The 17780-nt window shown below is 31.0% G+C and overlaps 1 protein-coding gene and 1 long non-coding RNA gene across 3 annotated transcripts; one reads left to right on the top strand and one right to left on the bottom strand.

The window, feature by feature from the left end:
• The first annotated feature begins 4951 nt into the window (after positions 1-4951).
• LOC100801581 (prostaglandin reductase-3) lies at positions 4952-9008 on the top strand. 2 transcript variants are annotated; one of them, XM_014778148.3, is made up of 6 exons: positions 4952-5072; positions 6848-6976; positions 7448-7525; positions 8101-8187; positions 8332-8395; positions 8471-9008. In XM_014778148.3, exons 2-6 carry the CDS (start codon positions 6908-6910, stop codon positions 8536-8538), a joined length of 366 nt encoding a protein of 121 aa, XP_014633634.3. In that variant the 5' UTR covers positions 4952-5072; positions 6848-6907; the 3' UTR covers positions 8539-9008. The 2 variants fall into 2 exon arrangements, with proteins under 2 accessions (XP_014633634.3, XP_040873303.1); XM_041017369.1 differs by lacking the exon at positions 4952-5072 and adding an exon at positions 6012-6245.
• Positions 9009-9861: 853 nt separating this feature from the next.
• LOC121175170 (uncharacterized) lies at positions 9862-11859 on the bottom strand. Its single transcript, XR_005892366.1, has 2 exons — positions 11063-11859; positions 9862-10436 (listed from the first exon to the last, which is right to left on the bottom strand). It is a non-coding gene; the product is annotated as an uncharacterized lncRNA (long non-coding RNA).
• Between the last annotated feature and the right edge of the window lie 5921 nt (positions 11860-17780).

Genomic DNA, 17780 nt, shown 5'->3' with positions numbered 1-17780 from the left:
AAGTGTTTTACCTTAGGAGGAATGTTGAGACGCCATAACAGAGATCAGTTGCCTTCAACTTTAAGATGATCAGACTGAAGCACTGAATTCATCATGAGAAAGTGATAAGCTTACTCTTCAGTGTATAGTCACCATTGTTGCTGAATTTCTAGAATTGTTGATCCTTGTTCGAGCCATTTAGCAAAGGAATGGATTGGATGGCTTTCACATTGTGATCATTGAAAAACTGGTTCAACATTTCCCATCTCCAATTTGAGTTTTCATGGTTAATAAGAGCTCCAACAGTGAGTTGTTCCAGACCAAGAGGAGGTGCAATTGTGATATAGTAATTGGGATTGTTTTGAATCCAAGGCTGGCTCCAAATATTCACTGATTGACCATCACCAAGTCTCAATTGCAAACCATTCTTAACAATACTTGTGAAGCTTGGATTCTACCTTAAGCATAACTTGGATTATGCCTAAGGGGGACATCCAAGAAACTCCGATTAGAAAAATATTTAACTTTAAACACCTTAGTAACAATAGCATCTTCATTGGTGGAGACCTTCCACCCTTGCTTTCCTAGCATGGAAAGATTGAAGTCATGGAGATGACAAAACCCTAGACCACTAAACTCTTTCTCCATAGTCATTTTATCCCAATTGAACCAATTAATCCCTCGAGTGGTTGTTTTTATATTGCCCCACTAAAAAGAATTCATCATATTTTGGAGTTGGACTTCAAGAGAAACTGATAATAAGAAAACACTCATGCAATATATTGGGATAGCTTGAGCACAAGATTTGAGGAAAATTTCTTTACCAGCTTTTGACAATTGCTTGTGAGACCAGTGATTGAGTCTTCTCCAAAGTTTGGCCTTTAGGTAACCAAAGATCGCCTTCTTGCTTCTCCCAATGATTGAAGGGAGACCCAGATATTTGTCACTGCCCATTTGATTAATGACTCCCAAAAATGAAGAGATTTTTTTGCCTGTGGTGTTGAAGAGTGTTAGTGCTGAAAGATCCCAAATTTCTGAAAATTTATAAGTTATCCTGATGCTCTTCCATATGTATTCAAGATCCGCTTTAAAAAAAAAAGTTGTTGGCAAATAAAAAGTGTGAGAAGACCAGACACTTTTTATACCATGAATGTTCCCTCTACTCTTAGCTCTCTTGAGGAGGGAAGATAGTCCCTTAGTAATTTTTCACAGACCCTTGGTCTTCAATTGAGACTTTTTTTTTTTTTTTATGTTATATATCCCTTTGTTTGTTCTTAACGTTGTTCTAATTGATGTAACTGGTACCTTTTTTCGTGGACCTTCCAGTGTCTTGTGGGTTTTTTCCTACACTCATTTACAAAAAAAAATATATAAAAACTTGTTCTAACAAAAAAACTAAGATATTATTATATCGACTTAAACATGCTTTGAGAATCAATCCGCTTAGTTGGTTGATTAAACAGACAATTCGTCATATACTCACCTTAGGTCATAAGATATAACTCTTTCTAGTCTGTATAACACGAAAAACATAACCGTTGAAAATGATAATTTGTCTTTTTTTTTTTTTGAAACATGCCCAGGAACGCGTGAGGATTATTATCTCATAATTTTCGTCAGTTTCCTCCCTCGTATGTATGGAATGGATCTGTTGCAGGTTGAAAGAGAACTGCAGTTTCTACAATTTTCTCTCTTCTTTAAAATTAATTATTTGGATGCTGAAGAATTTTAAGAAAAAGGTGAAATAGAACAAAGTAGAAAAATAATAAGTAAAAAATGGATAAATTTTAAAGTTGTTTGAATTGAGAGTAATAGGAAAATTAAAAAAAAAATTGAGTGGATTTTTTTTCCCTATGTTCTATCCTAAAAAAAAGGTGAGTTAATATTAAACACGTTTATGTTTAATAACATATATTTATACTATAGAAAACAAAAATTAAATATGTTATTTAAGTAAACGTATTTTCATTTAATTTTTAAATGAATTTCATTTTTTTTACTTTTTTTATTTATAAATTTTCTTCTTTTTAAGAGAGTTTTTTTTTTTAAATTAAAACGTGGTTCCACCATATTTTTCAATCTTATACGCTCGCTCCCCGGCTCCCACGTGCAACACAATTGTGAGTTGTGACCTCCTGGTTTTGTTTGTTCACAAAATACAAAACTGCGGCGAACATGTCGAAGAAAATTTTAAAAATTAACCTAACACCGGCAAACACAGTTTTGAAGTTATGTGTATATTTATTTTAAACATTTAATTTAATTGATTAAAATATTTTAAATATGTAATTAAATTTTTTTCTGAAGAATATGCAATTTAATTAAATTCAAAGAACTTTTAAAATGATGAGAATTTCTCAAAGATATTTTTTGGAGAAAAATAAAAGAATTTCAAATAACTCATAAAATAAAATTTAAATATAATAAAAATTAAATTACTTTGTCTAAACAAAAAATTTGAAATACACAAATTTGAATTGCTTTATCCAAATAAAGTATCCAAACGAAGTGAGATTTTAAATTTAACAATGAAATTGATTACATTTACTTTTGATAAAAAAAAAAAAGGTTTTAAAATACTATCATTTTACTAAATTTGACAACATTTACTTACAAGTGACTATTATGAAAATATAAAAATGAATATGATTTTTTAACTAAGTAACTTTAGATCACTTTTAATATTTATTACTTATGTACGAGTATCTGCTTAAAATTTATTTCTTTTACTATCGTACAAAAGCTATTTTCACAATATATATATATATATATATATATATATATATATCGTTGAATTAATTGATTATTTTCATTATAATTATAATAAACATATAATTGTTAAGGTAATCATATTATTGGTGTATAATGTATCTATCAACTTTAACTTTGTTAATAACTAATTTTAAAAAAAAAATTGATTAATCACTTTAGTTAGAGTCTTTTCTTCTAATTTGTATTTTTTTTTTGCTGATTTTTTTACTGAATAATTTGAGTTTAATTGATCATTGATATGTTAGTAAATACTGATATAATTGAAAAAAAAATGTTATATAACATTTAATCTTTTACTTTAAATTAAAAAGAGAAAATTATAATAAATACAATATATGACTAACTAAAGAACAAAAGAATGATATTTAGACACATTTAAATATCAAATATCCTATTGACACTCTTAAATTTTTTATATCTCTTTCTATCACATTTATTACATCTAAATTTTTATATCCTATTCTATCTCTTTCTAGTGTTATGTAGCATTGGGTGTCTATATATATTTTTTTCTCAAGGAGAAGTTTACTTTCGTTATTATATATATATTGAATTAATTTGTTATTTCATAATAAAATGATATTTGTGCTTGGAAAAGGAATAAAAATATTATAATATTTAATGCTTTACTTCAAATAGAAAAAAGAAAACCAAAATGGATAAGCTATACAGTTAATTTAAAATATAATTCGTTATATATACATAGCATTTTGTTATTTTAAAGATATTAATTAAAATATTTTTAATTAAAAATTAAAATGAAATATATTAAAATTGGGTTAAGATATATTAATAACATTTTTCAGTAAAAAATACTAGTATGTTTTAATGTTTAGGTTCTCTACAATATCAGTAGAAAAAGTTTTAGATTAGTAACTAGAAATGTGGTAAGAATAAAGTAATTGACTAAAAAACAAAAATACAAATCATTATTACAGTAATAAAGAAAAAAACATTTATATACTTTTATTAATTTTTTATAAAGATATATATATATATTATAAAAAATAATTTTATTCAAATCAAATAAAATTATTATAATCCAAAAAGTTTTTCATATAAATATTTAATATAATTATCGACTCAAACCTGAGAAAACACTGAAATAACTCGGCAGCATCAGCTTGAGGCGCGTGATATCTATTCTATTTTTCTTATTTTTTATCCCTTAATCATTGGGAATTACTCCTCCTCCTCCCGTACTAGGACATCTGGATTTAAGAAGTACTACTATATACATCACGTTTTGCATCCCCAATCTTTGTCTTATCAATTTGGGACGGCACCTGCAGTAGCAGAAGAAGAAGAAGAACGATAATAGTAGTAATGGAAATCAAACCTGGTTTGTCAGCACTCATTACTGGTGGTGCCTCTGGAATCGGTAACTTCCTCTTTTCCTTAATGCCATTCATGTTCATATTCATATCTATAAGTATCTTACTCTTCTATTTGACTTTGCAATTATCCGATTTCAAATATTCAAAAACAAGTTTCAGTTGACTTTAGAGTGCGTTTAAATAATTTCAATCGACGAAAATAATTTATCAGAAAATTTGAATTTATGTAATTTAGAATTTATTGTTCGAATACTTTTCATGAAAAATTTAAAATTTTGAAATTTTAAAACATAATTTTAATTGAGAAAAATAATTTATCAGAAAATTTGAATTTATGTAATTTAAAATTCATTGTTCGGATGTTTACTCTTTCTATTTACTTCACTTTTTCTGTATTGGTGTACATTTATTATCATACTATTTTATTCTCTCTTTTTTTCCAAGTACTAGTTGTTCGTGAGATCACACAAAGAACTCTTGTAGATGTTTCCTTGATTCCTTAAGACCAAAGATAACTGCCCACTATTTTAATACAAAGATTGCTTGTTCTTGTGTCATTTCTTCTTAAATGATTGGGAGATGAGGTCCTATTCTATGAAAGAAAGAAAGGCAAAAGAAAGTAGTCAAGATAGAACATCTCTTGACTTAAAACAGTGAACTTCACAGGTGGATTGTAATAAGAAAATATTACTTTGTGTAAAAGAAGCGGTTGAAAAATAAATAATTTTTTTTACAAAGCTTGCTCAAATGTATTAATAGATAACTTGGTGGGTACTTCAATATAGATTTTGTAGTCTAAAATTTATGCAATTTCTCTGCATAAAAGTTTCTTTGCCTGACCTAGTAATTTGGATTATTGTGCAGCTAGCAAAATTAGCAGGAAATACAGTGGTTGCAACTTGTGGAGGTGGGGCAAAAGCCAAGCTTCTGAAAGAGTTGGGAGTTGACAGAGTCATAGACTATCATAGTGAAGATGTAAAAACTGTAAGTTTTTTTTAAATCCTTTGATTCTTTTTAGAGTTCTGTTAACCATAACTGCCTTTATTGTTGTAATTTTTATTGAAACGGATAAGTTAAAAAATCATTATAACCTAACTAACCATTCAGATGGTTGATGTGTCCTTTGATGTAAAATTTATTTCACTGACAGTTGGCTCCTTAGTACTAATTCTCTTTTTTTATTGTGCGTGAAGATATTCAATATTTTTAGTATATTAAGATATACATATATGTATAAGCTCAGACCCTAAAAATGCACATTCAATGAAATCAACACAATTACATTATGCCATTCATGTGTTTTCTGGTCCTTTATATATTTAGCTAATTGAAATATCCAGCAAGTTGTTGTTCAGTATCTTACAAAACGATCCTAATTCTATTTGAATTGCTTATATTATCTCTTCTATTTTGTTGAATGAATTTTCAGACTTAGTTTCTAGAATGTCCCTGATATTATTGACTATTGAGTTGAGTATTGATAGCCCTCAATTTCTCTTCCTTCTTTTGTAGTCCTTTTTTATCATACAAGTACAATTTGGTACTCTTTCTGATTATAAAATCTTCTTTAAAAATTTGTTTGTTTCTTTTTATAAGATTATTTTTTAATTTCTAAATGTATTAATTATTTTTTTTTCTACATACCTTTATTTAATTAATCTCTCTTCAAACATTAATAAAAAATAATTAAGTAGATAGAAAGATAAGAAAAGGATAATTTTAAAATGATAATACAATTAATTGTCAGATTTAATATGATTAATTAAATTAATTATTTTTTTAAAGAATATAAATTAGTTGAAAGGATCTTATAATTATAATTGGGGATGAAGGAAGTATAAAAAAGGCATCAAGGGAGTGAAACCAACATATGTGATAGGATCCCAAAAGATATATAGCAAAACAACCAACTCCAATAGTGTTAATACGGTATTCCCAGCCTTTATCCAAGAGATTCAGAGCTGGGAATGAGGAATACAATAAGAACACGCAGGAAAAGCAATGAAACAATAACAGGACAATTTCGAGAGTGTCCAATTCTCTCCCAAGCCTTAACAAAATTCCAGCCTCCCTCCCTCACACTCCACCTCCCACTTATATTTCCTCTCTTACTCTCTCTCCCATTAACTCGTGCACACCTCATGCCACTACTGCCAGGTATGCAAGTTTGCAAGGCTTTTCCTCTCCTACTTTTGATCCTGTGCATCGCACCTCTTGCACCTCCTCACATATGTCTTAAATATTTTACTATGGGTCCTATCAGTATGTTAGTGCCTACACTAGCAACAACCCAGTGACCTAAAATATAAAATGAAAATCCTTGAATTCCAGAAAAAAATATTTACCTTTTGCTGAATGAGAGGAAAGTAGAAATTCATCTTAAACCTGTGTAGGAAGAAATGTCACACCATTTCTGTTGAGCAATTTGCATCCTGGAATACCTATAAACTCTATTTAAACCAATGTGCTCTAGCAAACAGGCAAACCTTACAATATCATATTATATTTGCTGACAAAAGCTGTGAAACTCACTGCATAACTGAAAGGACAGAACAGTGGTGGGGAAGTTCTTTACATACCAAAGACCAATTAAACACCATGACTTAAATCTTTAATGAATATCAATTTTCAAATCATGACTCCAATTTAAGTGCAAATGGGCATCTTTACTTTGTTGATGTTCTGGTTCTTGTTTTATTGGAATAAATTATGTAAACTGCTTCATACCAACATGAAAAAATTTTTACTTAATTTTTCAGGTTCTAAGGGAAGAGTTCCCCAAAGGTATTGACATCATCTATGAGTCTGTTGGCGGTGACATGTTAAACTTGTGCTTGAATGCTTTGGCTGTCCATGGACGACTCATTGTTATTGGCATGATTTCTCAGGTTTTTCTTTTTTCTTTTTTTCTTCTCATTCCACATTTTCCCTCCACAGCACTTGAAAGTTTCATTGCATCTATAACATACTGTGCTACCCTTTTTTTCTAAGAGGTAGTACTAACTCATTTAGTGATTGTAAATTCATGTAATACCTTGGATTTTATCCTCATTTAAGTGTAGTGAAAATTAGATTTTAGTTATTGTGGTATTCACTATCAAACCACTAAGTTATATGCAACATGGAATTCTGTAGCCCATCTCAGATGTCTGGAACGAAATTTGGATTTTAGCTAGTTATGTTACCATAATATAGAATTATTTTTATTGTTAGATTACCTATCCCATTTATTTGTGAAGTCTGATAGAAGAGTGTATGAAGCTGGATTAGAAATTGCAGTAAGCTGCTTCTGACCTCTTAAGGAATCTATTGTTAATGAAAAATATTGATATCGTATTCTTTGTTTTCATTCATTCCAGTATCAAGGAGAGAAGGGTTGGACGCCATCAAAATACCCTGGACTATTGGAGAAGCTTTTAGCAAAGAGCCAAACAGTGGTATGTAGCAATATGATGAAGTTATGCACTAGTAGTCGACCATTACTTTTTTGCTTTTTCAGATTTCTTGATTCTTATTTCATTGTCATTTAATCTTGTGAGTTGCGGAGCTTAAAATATCCATCTCATTCTGGAGTGAAGCATTTTCTGGGTAGGAAAGTTTAACTTTTAAACCTCAATCCTGTCATATCATGCAGTGATGAAATGTTGGAAGGATAAATACTAGTTCTTTTTAAGTAATTAGTTATAAATATGATTATTCTTTTTTTACAGATTGAGTAATTTAAATTATCTTTCTACTATCTGGCTAATTAGTAGTATATGATTTCTATATTATCCTACGGTAAAAAAAACACCACTTAAAAAGTGCGAAAATTTCGGACATAAACCTATAGTTTACAAATTTCTAACCAAAATATTTTTAATTTTGGACAACTGGTATGGTCAACTCATCAACCACTTGTTAAATTGTTCCTAAGTGAAATCTTTTCATTCCAAGAATTACATTCTCCCGTGCAAAGTTTCATTTTATTTTTCTGATTTACTTATGTTCGTACACAATTCCAAAATTTCAGTCTGGCTTTTTCCTGGTGCAATATGGTCACTTGTGGCAAGAACATCTTGACGGGCTATTTAATCTTTACTCTACGGGAAAGCTAAAGGTAACTTATACGCATTTCATCCATATCTATGGACCAATAAAACCATCGTCATTAACAGTATATTTATTTGATTTTTGCTATTTGCTATACTTAGCAGTTGCCATGCTAGTTTGTGATCCTTAACTTTCTCGTTTCTTCATACAGGTTGCTGTTGATCCAAAGAAATTTATAGGCCTGCATTCTGCTGCAGACGCTGTAGAGTATCTCCATTCAGGCAAAAGTGTTGGGAAGGTATTTACATAACAAATACACTGCTATTTTGATTTTGTGACTATTCTGTGACATTCCAATGATAGAATTTCTCTAGGTTGTTGTCTCCATGGACCCAAGCTTCCTTCCTCAAGTGGCTAAATTGTGAATCAACACATGTCAAATGACCTCACAGATTATATTCTAGCTGGTTCAAATTAAAAAGGATAAGTTAAACTTGCAGCTCTTGTGCAAGCAATGTTGTCGAATGTTTCTGAAATTAGCTGCATCAGCTCAATGCGGAAGCTGAAACGTTCTCAATGCTTTTTCATTTTTGGGGTTACTTATGCGATTGTGAATTTAAAAAATAAAAATATGTAAGAACATTGCCTTGGGTAATCAGCTCAACTGCAGATTACATATTATCACTTTTAAAATCGAGTTTAAAAACATAGAATAAGTCAATTAAAATTGAAACTGCAGATTACATACTGTCAGTTTAGCAAAAAGGTATCTTGTTATGCGTTTTTGTCATTGCCTTGGATTAGCAACATATGTATATGTACCAGTGTAGTTACCCGTGCTATGCACGGTTATGGATTTTTAATTATACAAAAAAAAATATTTGTAAATAATGTTTTGTTATAGATGTTTATTAGCATAGTGTTAAATACACTGCATTAATTTTATTTTGCTAAGAAATACACTGCATTAATTATTGTTTATACTGGGAGAAATGTAGATGTTCAACGTTGATTGTGCGTTCAACATGATTATTTTTTAAGAAGAATATTAGTTAAAAACAAAAAACAAAAATTAACAATGCTCCATAATATTCTCCGCTTATTAAGAATTTTATTATATAATCCATATTTTTAAAATCTATGATTTACAATTCTATATTCAAGTTAAATTCTAATTACATGTTAGAATTAGCAAGATTTTTACAATTTTTTAGTTTTGGGTTAGTTATTTTAATCAATACTACATCCAAAAAGATTAGATACGTATTATTTGTATCAATCTGGTAGAGTTCACTTGAAAAATTGCACTAAATAGTGAATACTGATATCCATCCCTTATCTCTAATATCTTATCGCTAATCACTATAATTTTATGTTTTAAATGTAATATGTACCATAATGAAGAAACAGTTTTAATACTTTAATAAAATTTAGATACAAAATATGCCTAACTAAATTTAAATTAACCATTTAATAATATATTTAAATTTTAATTACACAATCAATATTATATAAACAATATATGAATGCCTTAAATTTTTATTTATTTATTTTCAATGATATAGAATGGTCTTTCAATTAATAAAGTGAATAGATATGACCATAAAGTTTTAATTGAGTGAAATATTTCATTTACATTCCAATGACATTTTTTTAAGCAAAAAAATTAATATGTCCAACGCGAGTCTCCAATAAAGTTAACACACCAAAGAAAAGTGAAACAAAAAGCCATACTTCAATGTTGAGGGAGTAAGATATCAAGTCAAAATATAAATTCAAGGGACAATAAAAATAAAATTACAAGAGACAATGACAGTGACTCATTTCCCCTGCATCCCTCATAGACTCCAAGAACAATAATAAATCTTCTATAACCGTGGAACACCAACTGACAGATCTATGCATCATTGATTTATGCCAACTTCCAAAACAAACCAGCAATATAGAAACAATAGCTAATTAAAGCATTTCTAGACCACAATATCTAGCTTTACACTACTATCTATCATGTGAAGGTTTCAATTTCCATGTTATCTGATACCAACCCAACCATGCTTTCCAAAGTTTCAGTGTAGAAACCTTATACTTCACCATGGAGCTGCTATCATTTGTTAAAAAGGAATGGCAGTCCAAATATCCAACAAACTCACTTTGTGATTCCTTTGACTCCTATAAAGCAACACACTTTCTGCATTGCAGCACCGCATCCTGTTCCATCAATAAATTTCCAAAAGCTTCTGATACACTTCCAACTGAATCAGCATAAAGGAAGCTAATGTACCCATCCCGTAAAAACCACTTATCCGTAATCCTTATCTGCAAGCATAGAATCCCCAGCAACCATTTAATTACCAAGCGCACATACATGATTCATGACTACACCAGTATATATTCAGCAAAGCCACCCCCAACTGCCAAGGGACTCATATAGCAAATCAAAATCCTCACTACCTTGATATGTTATTGAGCATGATCAGAACAATAGACATCACTAACATAAAATCACCGCCCACCCTCCAATGAAATCAATCACAATTAGAAAACATCACAACACCTTCATGATGTACCACTCATTCCGAGGATAAATTTAGTAGTACATTTTTTAGACAACGATGGAGGTGATCACTTACAAATATATCTCACTAATTCCATTAAGAAACTATTCATGCCCATGCTAATTATTTATGAGGAAAAGCAAGAACAGGAAAAAGAGAAACAAAAATTTGTTTATTCAAATATATGTTTCTTAAAAACTTTTTTGGTCTTTTTATTTAGAGTTTCTTAAGTATATCTTGACACCAATCATTGGAGAAAACTGAAACTAAAGAAAGGGGAGACAAAATATTGATTACGAATGCAAGCTTGTATGTTGCTCCTCTAACATATTAACACCCCCCCCCCCCAAAAAAAAAAATAATAATACAAATATCCTTATAACTCACCTCACATCTGCAAGTTGTTGTTACTAAAGTCAAAAATCACGAACGAGGTTTATCTGTGTGCGATGTCACATGCAAACCTCCCAAGATACAACAGGAACTTGTAAAGAAAAATTATTGATCCAAGAGTAAAGAGGGAGAAGGCTTAATAAGGCAAACAGAAAATAAAAAGAAGCAAAGAAGAAACAAAGAAGAAAAAACAAAAACAGAGTCAATGGCCTCATTTCCTTTTAAAATCATTTTTAAAAAAAACTTCAGCTAACTTTTTTTTTCTCTTTTATCACCAAAGCCTATAATTGTCATTGTCCCCCTCCTGATTTCCACTTTTATTGGCATTAATAGGAAATTTGAATTTAAATGTCATAACTTGGCCATATAATTAAATATTTTAAAGAAAATTCTTTTAAAATAATTATTAAAATTACAAGAATCCCCCACATATTTCAAAAGAATAAATTATATTTAATAAATAAAAGAAAATTCATGGGTCAACATGAGGTATAATGCATCAGACCTGGTATAGCAAACTATATGAATCAGGCCTAATAGGACTTAACACACATTATAGTTGGTGTAGCAAGCTATACGAACCAAAAACACTAGGTATGTGATAGCAGTTTACCAATCACAAGACACCCTCACAATCTTTGTTGTTATTGTTGTGTTGCGCTACTAGGCCATGTGTATGCCCGATATTCATGAGTGCTCTAAAGATCTCGCCACGATCTCATGCAAGCAGCCCCACTCGACACTCATATAGGTGATTTCATCAAGTACATGCCGTAAATCATACATCACCCATAAAAGATATGAACATCATTAAAAACTTTATAAGATGTAAAACTTTCTCAACACATGTAAAGTTTACTATAAAGTTTATCCTCTCATTAATGCAGCTCTAACACTTTCTCACACCATAGGAAAGGACTAAAGCAAATTGATAGAAATCAATTTGAGTGTTAGCAGAACTAACAAGTGACTTGTTTTTACCCATATGAACCTTCTTCATGGGATCTCTAATCACAAAGGTTGGGTTACCATCACTTGTTTGTTTTCAAGTGGCTTAAGTCCCATTTCCCTCGAAGTTTCTAATATCATATTCCTCCCTAAGGGTTTTGTCAAAGAATTTGCTAAGTTTCCTTCTGACTTCACATAATCTATAGAAATTGTTCCATCTTTTAGCAGCTACTTAACCACATTAAGTCTCAGTTGTATGTCTATTTTTCCCATTGAGTGTTTTATTCTTAGTCACAGCTATCACTAACTGGGAATCACAATGCATAGATATTGATGGGGTAAGTTTCATTCCCAAAGGAATGTTAGTTAAGAAGTTTTTCAACCACTTAGCCTCACTACTAGTCATTTCTAGAACAACAAACTCTAACTTCATTGTTGATCTAGCAATAATAGTTTGTCTAGCTGAACTCCAAGCTACCGCACCACCACCAAGAGTAAACACATAACCACTAGCGGATTTTGTCTCATCTGAATCAGAGATCCAGTTAGCACCGCTATACTCTTCAAGTACTACGGGAAATCCACTGTATTCAATACCATAATCCATGGTACCTCTCAGATATCTCATGAGTCTAACAAGTGCATCCCAATGGTCCTGATTAGGACTATGGGTATATCTACTCAATCTGCCTACCGCATATGCAATATCAGGTCTAGAAAATTTCATCAAATGCAATAAGCTCCTAATGATTTTGGCATATTGAGTTTGAGCAATTAGTTCTCCTTTATTTTTCTTTAATTGAGAGTTAGCATCATAAGGGGTACTCACTGACTTAAAGTCATAATATTTATACTTCCTAACAAGTTTCTCAACATAATACTTTTGGGATAGTAGTATACTATCTCCCTTCCTTATAATTTTAACTCCCAAAATAACACTTGCTTCACCCATATCTTTCATATCAAATTTAGATGCTAAGAAAGATTTAGTTTTAAAAACTATATCATTGCATGTACCAAAAATAAGCATGTCATCCACATACAAGCCTATAATACACATGATCATCATTCACAGATTTTGTATACACGCATCTATCAACATCACTAGTAGAAAAACCATCAACAAGTAAAGTCTCATTAAATTTTTCATGTCATTGTTTAGGCGCTTGTTTTAAACCATATAGGGATTTCAAAAGTTTGCACATTTTGTTCTCGTGACCATCCACCACACACCCCTCAGGTTGAGTCATATATATTTCTTCCTCTAACTCATCATTCAAGAAAGTTGTCTTAACATCCATTTGATGAATCACCAACTTATGGATTGCAGCTAAGGCTATCAAAATCCTAACGGATGAAATCCTTGTAACAGGTGCAAAGGTATCAAAAAAATCTGTTAGGTTTCTAAGTAAACCCTTTAGCAACCAACCTTGTCTTGTACTTATCTATAGATCCATCACGGTTATACTTCCTCTTAAAGATCCATTTGCATCCAATAGGATTTGCACCTTCAGGTAGATCTGCTGAAGTCCATGTACTATTCTTTTTAATAAAGTCAATTTCAATCCTAATGGCTTGCTCCCAAAGTTTTGTATCTGAAGAACTAATAGCTTCTGAAAACCTAAAGGGATCATCCTTAATAAGATATGTATAAAAGTCACCTCTAAAAGATTTTTTTTGTCATATGTCTTTTACTTCTCCTCAAATCCTCGCTTATAGGTTCACTATAGATTTCAACTAGTTGTTCAAGACTAGAAACGATACTGGAACTAGCCTTAGACTTCAAAGGGAAAACGTCCTCAAAGAATTTGCCATTCTTAGTCTCCATGATGGTGTCGCACTCAATCATATCACTCTTAAGAACTAGAAATCTATAGGCAACACTATGTTCAGCATAACCAATAAACAAACAATCAGAAGTCTTAGATCCTATTTTCCTTTTCTTTGGATCGGGTAACATCACTTTGGCTAGGCACCCCCACACTCTCAGATATTTGAGGTTTGGTTCATATCCTTTCCATAACTCATAAGGGCTTAAACCTATTTTCTTATGTGGAATTATATTTTGTAAGCAGAAAAAGATGCATTCTCATTAATCACTTCAGAAACATTGAGTACTAACCCTGATCACAATAACCCTTCCCCACAAATACATTATTCTTGGTCATAACTATCTTACCAAACTCAAAGGGTACTTTTACCCCAACCTTTTCCAAAAATGCTACAGAAACAAGGTTAACTCTGATAGAGGGAACATGTAGCACATCATTCAAAGCTAGTGTTTTCCAAGATGTGAGCTTGAGAATAACTTTCCCCTTTCCTTGAATCAGAGTAGTTCTCGAATCATCAAGATAAACTTGTTCTTCTCCATCCCCCACAGCAGCGTAGGAGGTAAACATGCTCTTATTAACACAAATGTGCCTGGTAGCCCCAGAGTCTACCACTCATTTGTTCACATTGGTGACAACATTCACTTGAGAAATGATCGCAACAATAATGTCATCTCCTTCAACCAGGTTAGCCCTAGGCTTAGGAGGATTGTCATTTCTCACAACTTTGTACCTGCACTAAGGAACAAAATGTCCTTGCTTCCCACAAACAAAACAAGCTTCTTTTTTTCTTGAAAGAAGGATTAGAAGCAGGAGCACATGGGATGGGATTAGAAGGAGCAGCACGTGAGTTATTATATTTGTACTTATTCTTGTTATTATGATCAATTTTGTTGGCATACCTCTTATGAAACGGTTTGTCTTGTACTGTGTTTGCCTTGGCAGATATTACTTTGGTCCTTGTTGCAACACTTTTCTTTCTATTTGTATCTTCAATGATAATGTGGGTGATAAGGTTAGGCAGTGACATTTGTTTATGCCTGTGCTTTAAGTGTTGTTTATAGTTTGTCCAGGACTCCAACAACTTTTCAATCAAGAGTTTAGAAACGAACTCGTCAGGTAAAGAGATGTTTTTAGTCTTCAGGTCTTCCAACAGCTTGTGGTATTTGTTGATTTGTACCTTGATGTTTTTTTCTTTGTTCATAGTTCAGTGGTAGTAGTTGGCGATGATGAATCTATGTCTAACCACGTCCTCGAAAGTGCATTTGAGTATGAGAGAGTCCCATATCTCTTTGGATTCCTTGTAGGAGCAATAGACATCGAAAAGATCATTAGACAAGGCACTTAACAAAGTGTGACGACATACCTTATTGGCTTGAACCCATTGTTGAAGTTGATTGTTATCAGCAGCGGCATCATGTTTGGGAGTGGAAAGAGCGAAGACAACTCCATGCATGTCCAACAAGGTATGAACGGGCTCCTGCTAGCGACGAAAATTTTCTCCAGTGAAGACCTCAATTTTTGAGACGTCAGGCAATGGCTTAGCAAAGGCTGTCATCAATCGCATAAGGTTGGAAGCGTTGGCATTGTTGACAGGTTTCGCGGCTTCAACCATGAAATAAACCTTTTAGATTGTTGTTGCTAAAGTCAAAAATCACGAACGTGGTTGAACTTTCTGAAGCGTGACAGTCACTGACCTAAAAGGTTTATCCGCGATATCCCACACAAACCTCCCAGGATACAACAAGAACATCTTAGCAGAACTAAGGTTACAGAACTCGCAAAAAAAATGATTGACCTAGGAGTAAAGAGGGAGAAGGCTTAATAGAGGCAAAGAGAAAACAAAGAAAAGAAAAGAAGAAAACAAAAATAAAGTCAATAGCCTCATTTCCTTTTAAAATCATTTTAAAAAAAAAACTTCGGCCAACTTTTTTTACTCTTTTATCACCAATAATGAGCCTATAATTATCATTATCCGCCTCTTGATTTCCACTTTTATTGAAAATTTAAATTTCAAAATTTAAATTTAAATGCCATAACTTATCCATATAATTAAATATTTTTTAAGAAAATTCTTTTGAAATAATAATTAAAATTACAACACAAGCGCCATCTCAATTGTTGAAGGCTTAAAGCAGAAACAAAAAATAAAAAGACAAAGACAAAGAAATAAACGATTGAGATATGCTATTTCTTAAGAATACAAAAAAGTTGAAAAATTCACATAATATACAGATGTATAGAAAATTTTATATATAGTATACACCAAAAAAATCTTTGGAATAATTAATTAAAGGAACAGTAAAGAATAACAGGAGTAGAAGAATCATAGGTAGAGCTAGATATGAGAATGTTAGAACAAAACTATCTTATTAGATGGCATGGCAAATGTAACGCGTGAAATCTAAAGAATTTTGATATGCAAAAACTATAGCATTTACATTTAGAAAATGAAATAAAAATACACATTGGATGTACCTTTCGTGAATTTAGGAACAAAATTATATAAATTTCTAATCATACGAGTCCAAAGAAAACTAAAGAGTATCAGTAAATGAAAATGGTTTCAATTTTCAGCATAAATATAGATTATAAAATATCAGAACAAAGATTACACAAACCAGGTATAAAAGCAAAGGGAAGATAAAAGACAATTGATACAAATATACAATGAATTATATATATAAAAAAAAAAAAGGAAGGGAAGAAACATAAGCAGAGGTACAAAAGAGAGTGGTAGAACAAAATTATCAAAAGGATGCTGCCATATGGCAGATTTAATACTTAAAATCTTAAAAAATTGATATACAAAAAATGTATCACTTATAATAAAATAAAATAAAGCATTAGATATAAAACTTTTACAGTTACCTTTTCTCATATTAGAAACAAAATTATCACCAACTCCTGTTTTAATGAGTCCAAATAAAGAAACTCAATATCTTAATAAACCACAATTTTCAGAACAAAGTAGCATTTAGAAAGGAAATAAAATTAAACATTAGATGCAAAGTTTTATATTTATCCGTTTTAAATTTACGAACAAAACTAACACAAACTTCTGTGAATATGTATACAAAAAAAACTGCTTAGTATAAAAATAAATCACAATTTCCAGAGCAAAATACAAACTACAAAGTGCCAAACTACTATCCTCAGTCAAAGTATAAACCACAATTTTCAAAGCAAAGTATAGACTACAAAGTATTAAAATATAGATTAAACCAATCTACTATAAAAGCAAAGAAAAATACAAGTGTACTGTGTTGGAATTGAAAAGTAAACGAGAACATATACACTTTTCCATAATGTTGTCCATGCCTAAATTAACTACAACTGAATACCTTGTGGCTTACCTTTGTTTAGACTAGGAAAAAAATAAAAAAGCAATGAGGGAATGATGTCAGGATGCTTAAATCTCAGGCCTCTGCAATAATATTTAGTATTTTACTCAAACATACCTTCAAATTCTTGCTTGAGCAGGTGAAAGCAAAACATAATAGTCAAAGAGAGTAAAATTTAAAACAAAATCCTTTTTGGTAAACTCAACTTAGCTAGACAACACACTGCAAGTTGGTAATCCACATAATCTATGAAGCACAAACCGACACTGAACATGACACCAACACCACGAACGACTAAATTCTAAAACATAAGACACGGGTACACACACATATATATATATATATATAAGTATAAAAAAATTATATTAAGTAACACCATTATCATTTAAAAGAAAATTTCACAAGACAAAAAATTTGTCTCTTTAAAAAATAATCTAAAAACAAAAAAAATTAAAAACTATGAATGGTTAACGGTTATATTTAAAAACTATTATCAAAATAGGATATAAAATTAAAAATCAGAAAGTATTAAATGTATTAGTAGGTAAAAAAGTAAAGAAAAAAATATTAAACTAAAAATTTACAAGCCTA

Source organism: Glycine max, chromosome 7 (assembly GCF_000004515.6).
Source record: "Glycine max cultivar Williams 82 chromosome 7, Glycine_max_v4.0, whole genome shotgun sequence".
NCBI classification, from domain to species: domain Eukaryota; kingdom Viridiplantae; phylum Streptophyta; class Magnoliopsida; order Fabales; family Fabaceae; genus Glycine; species Glycine max.
This window is presented reverse-complemented; position numbering and strand designations above follow the sequence as displayed.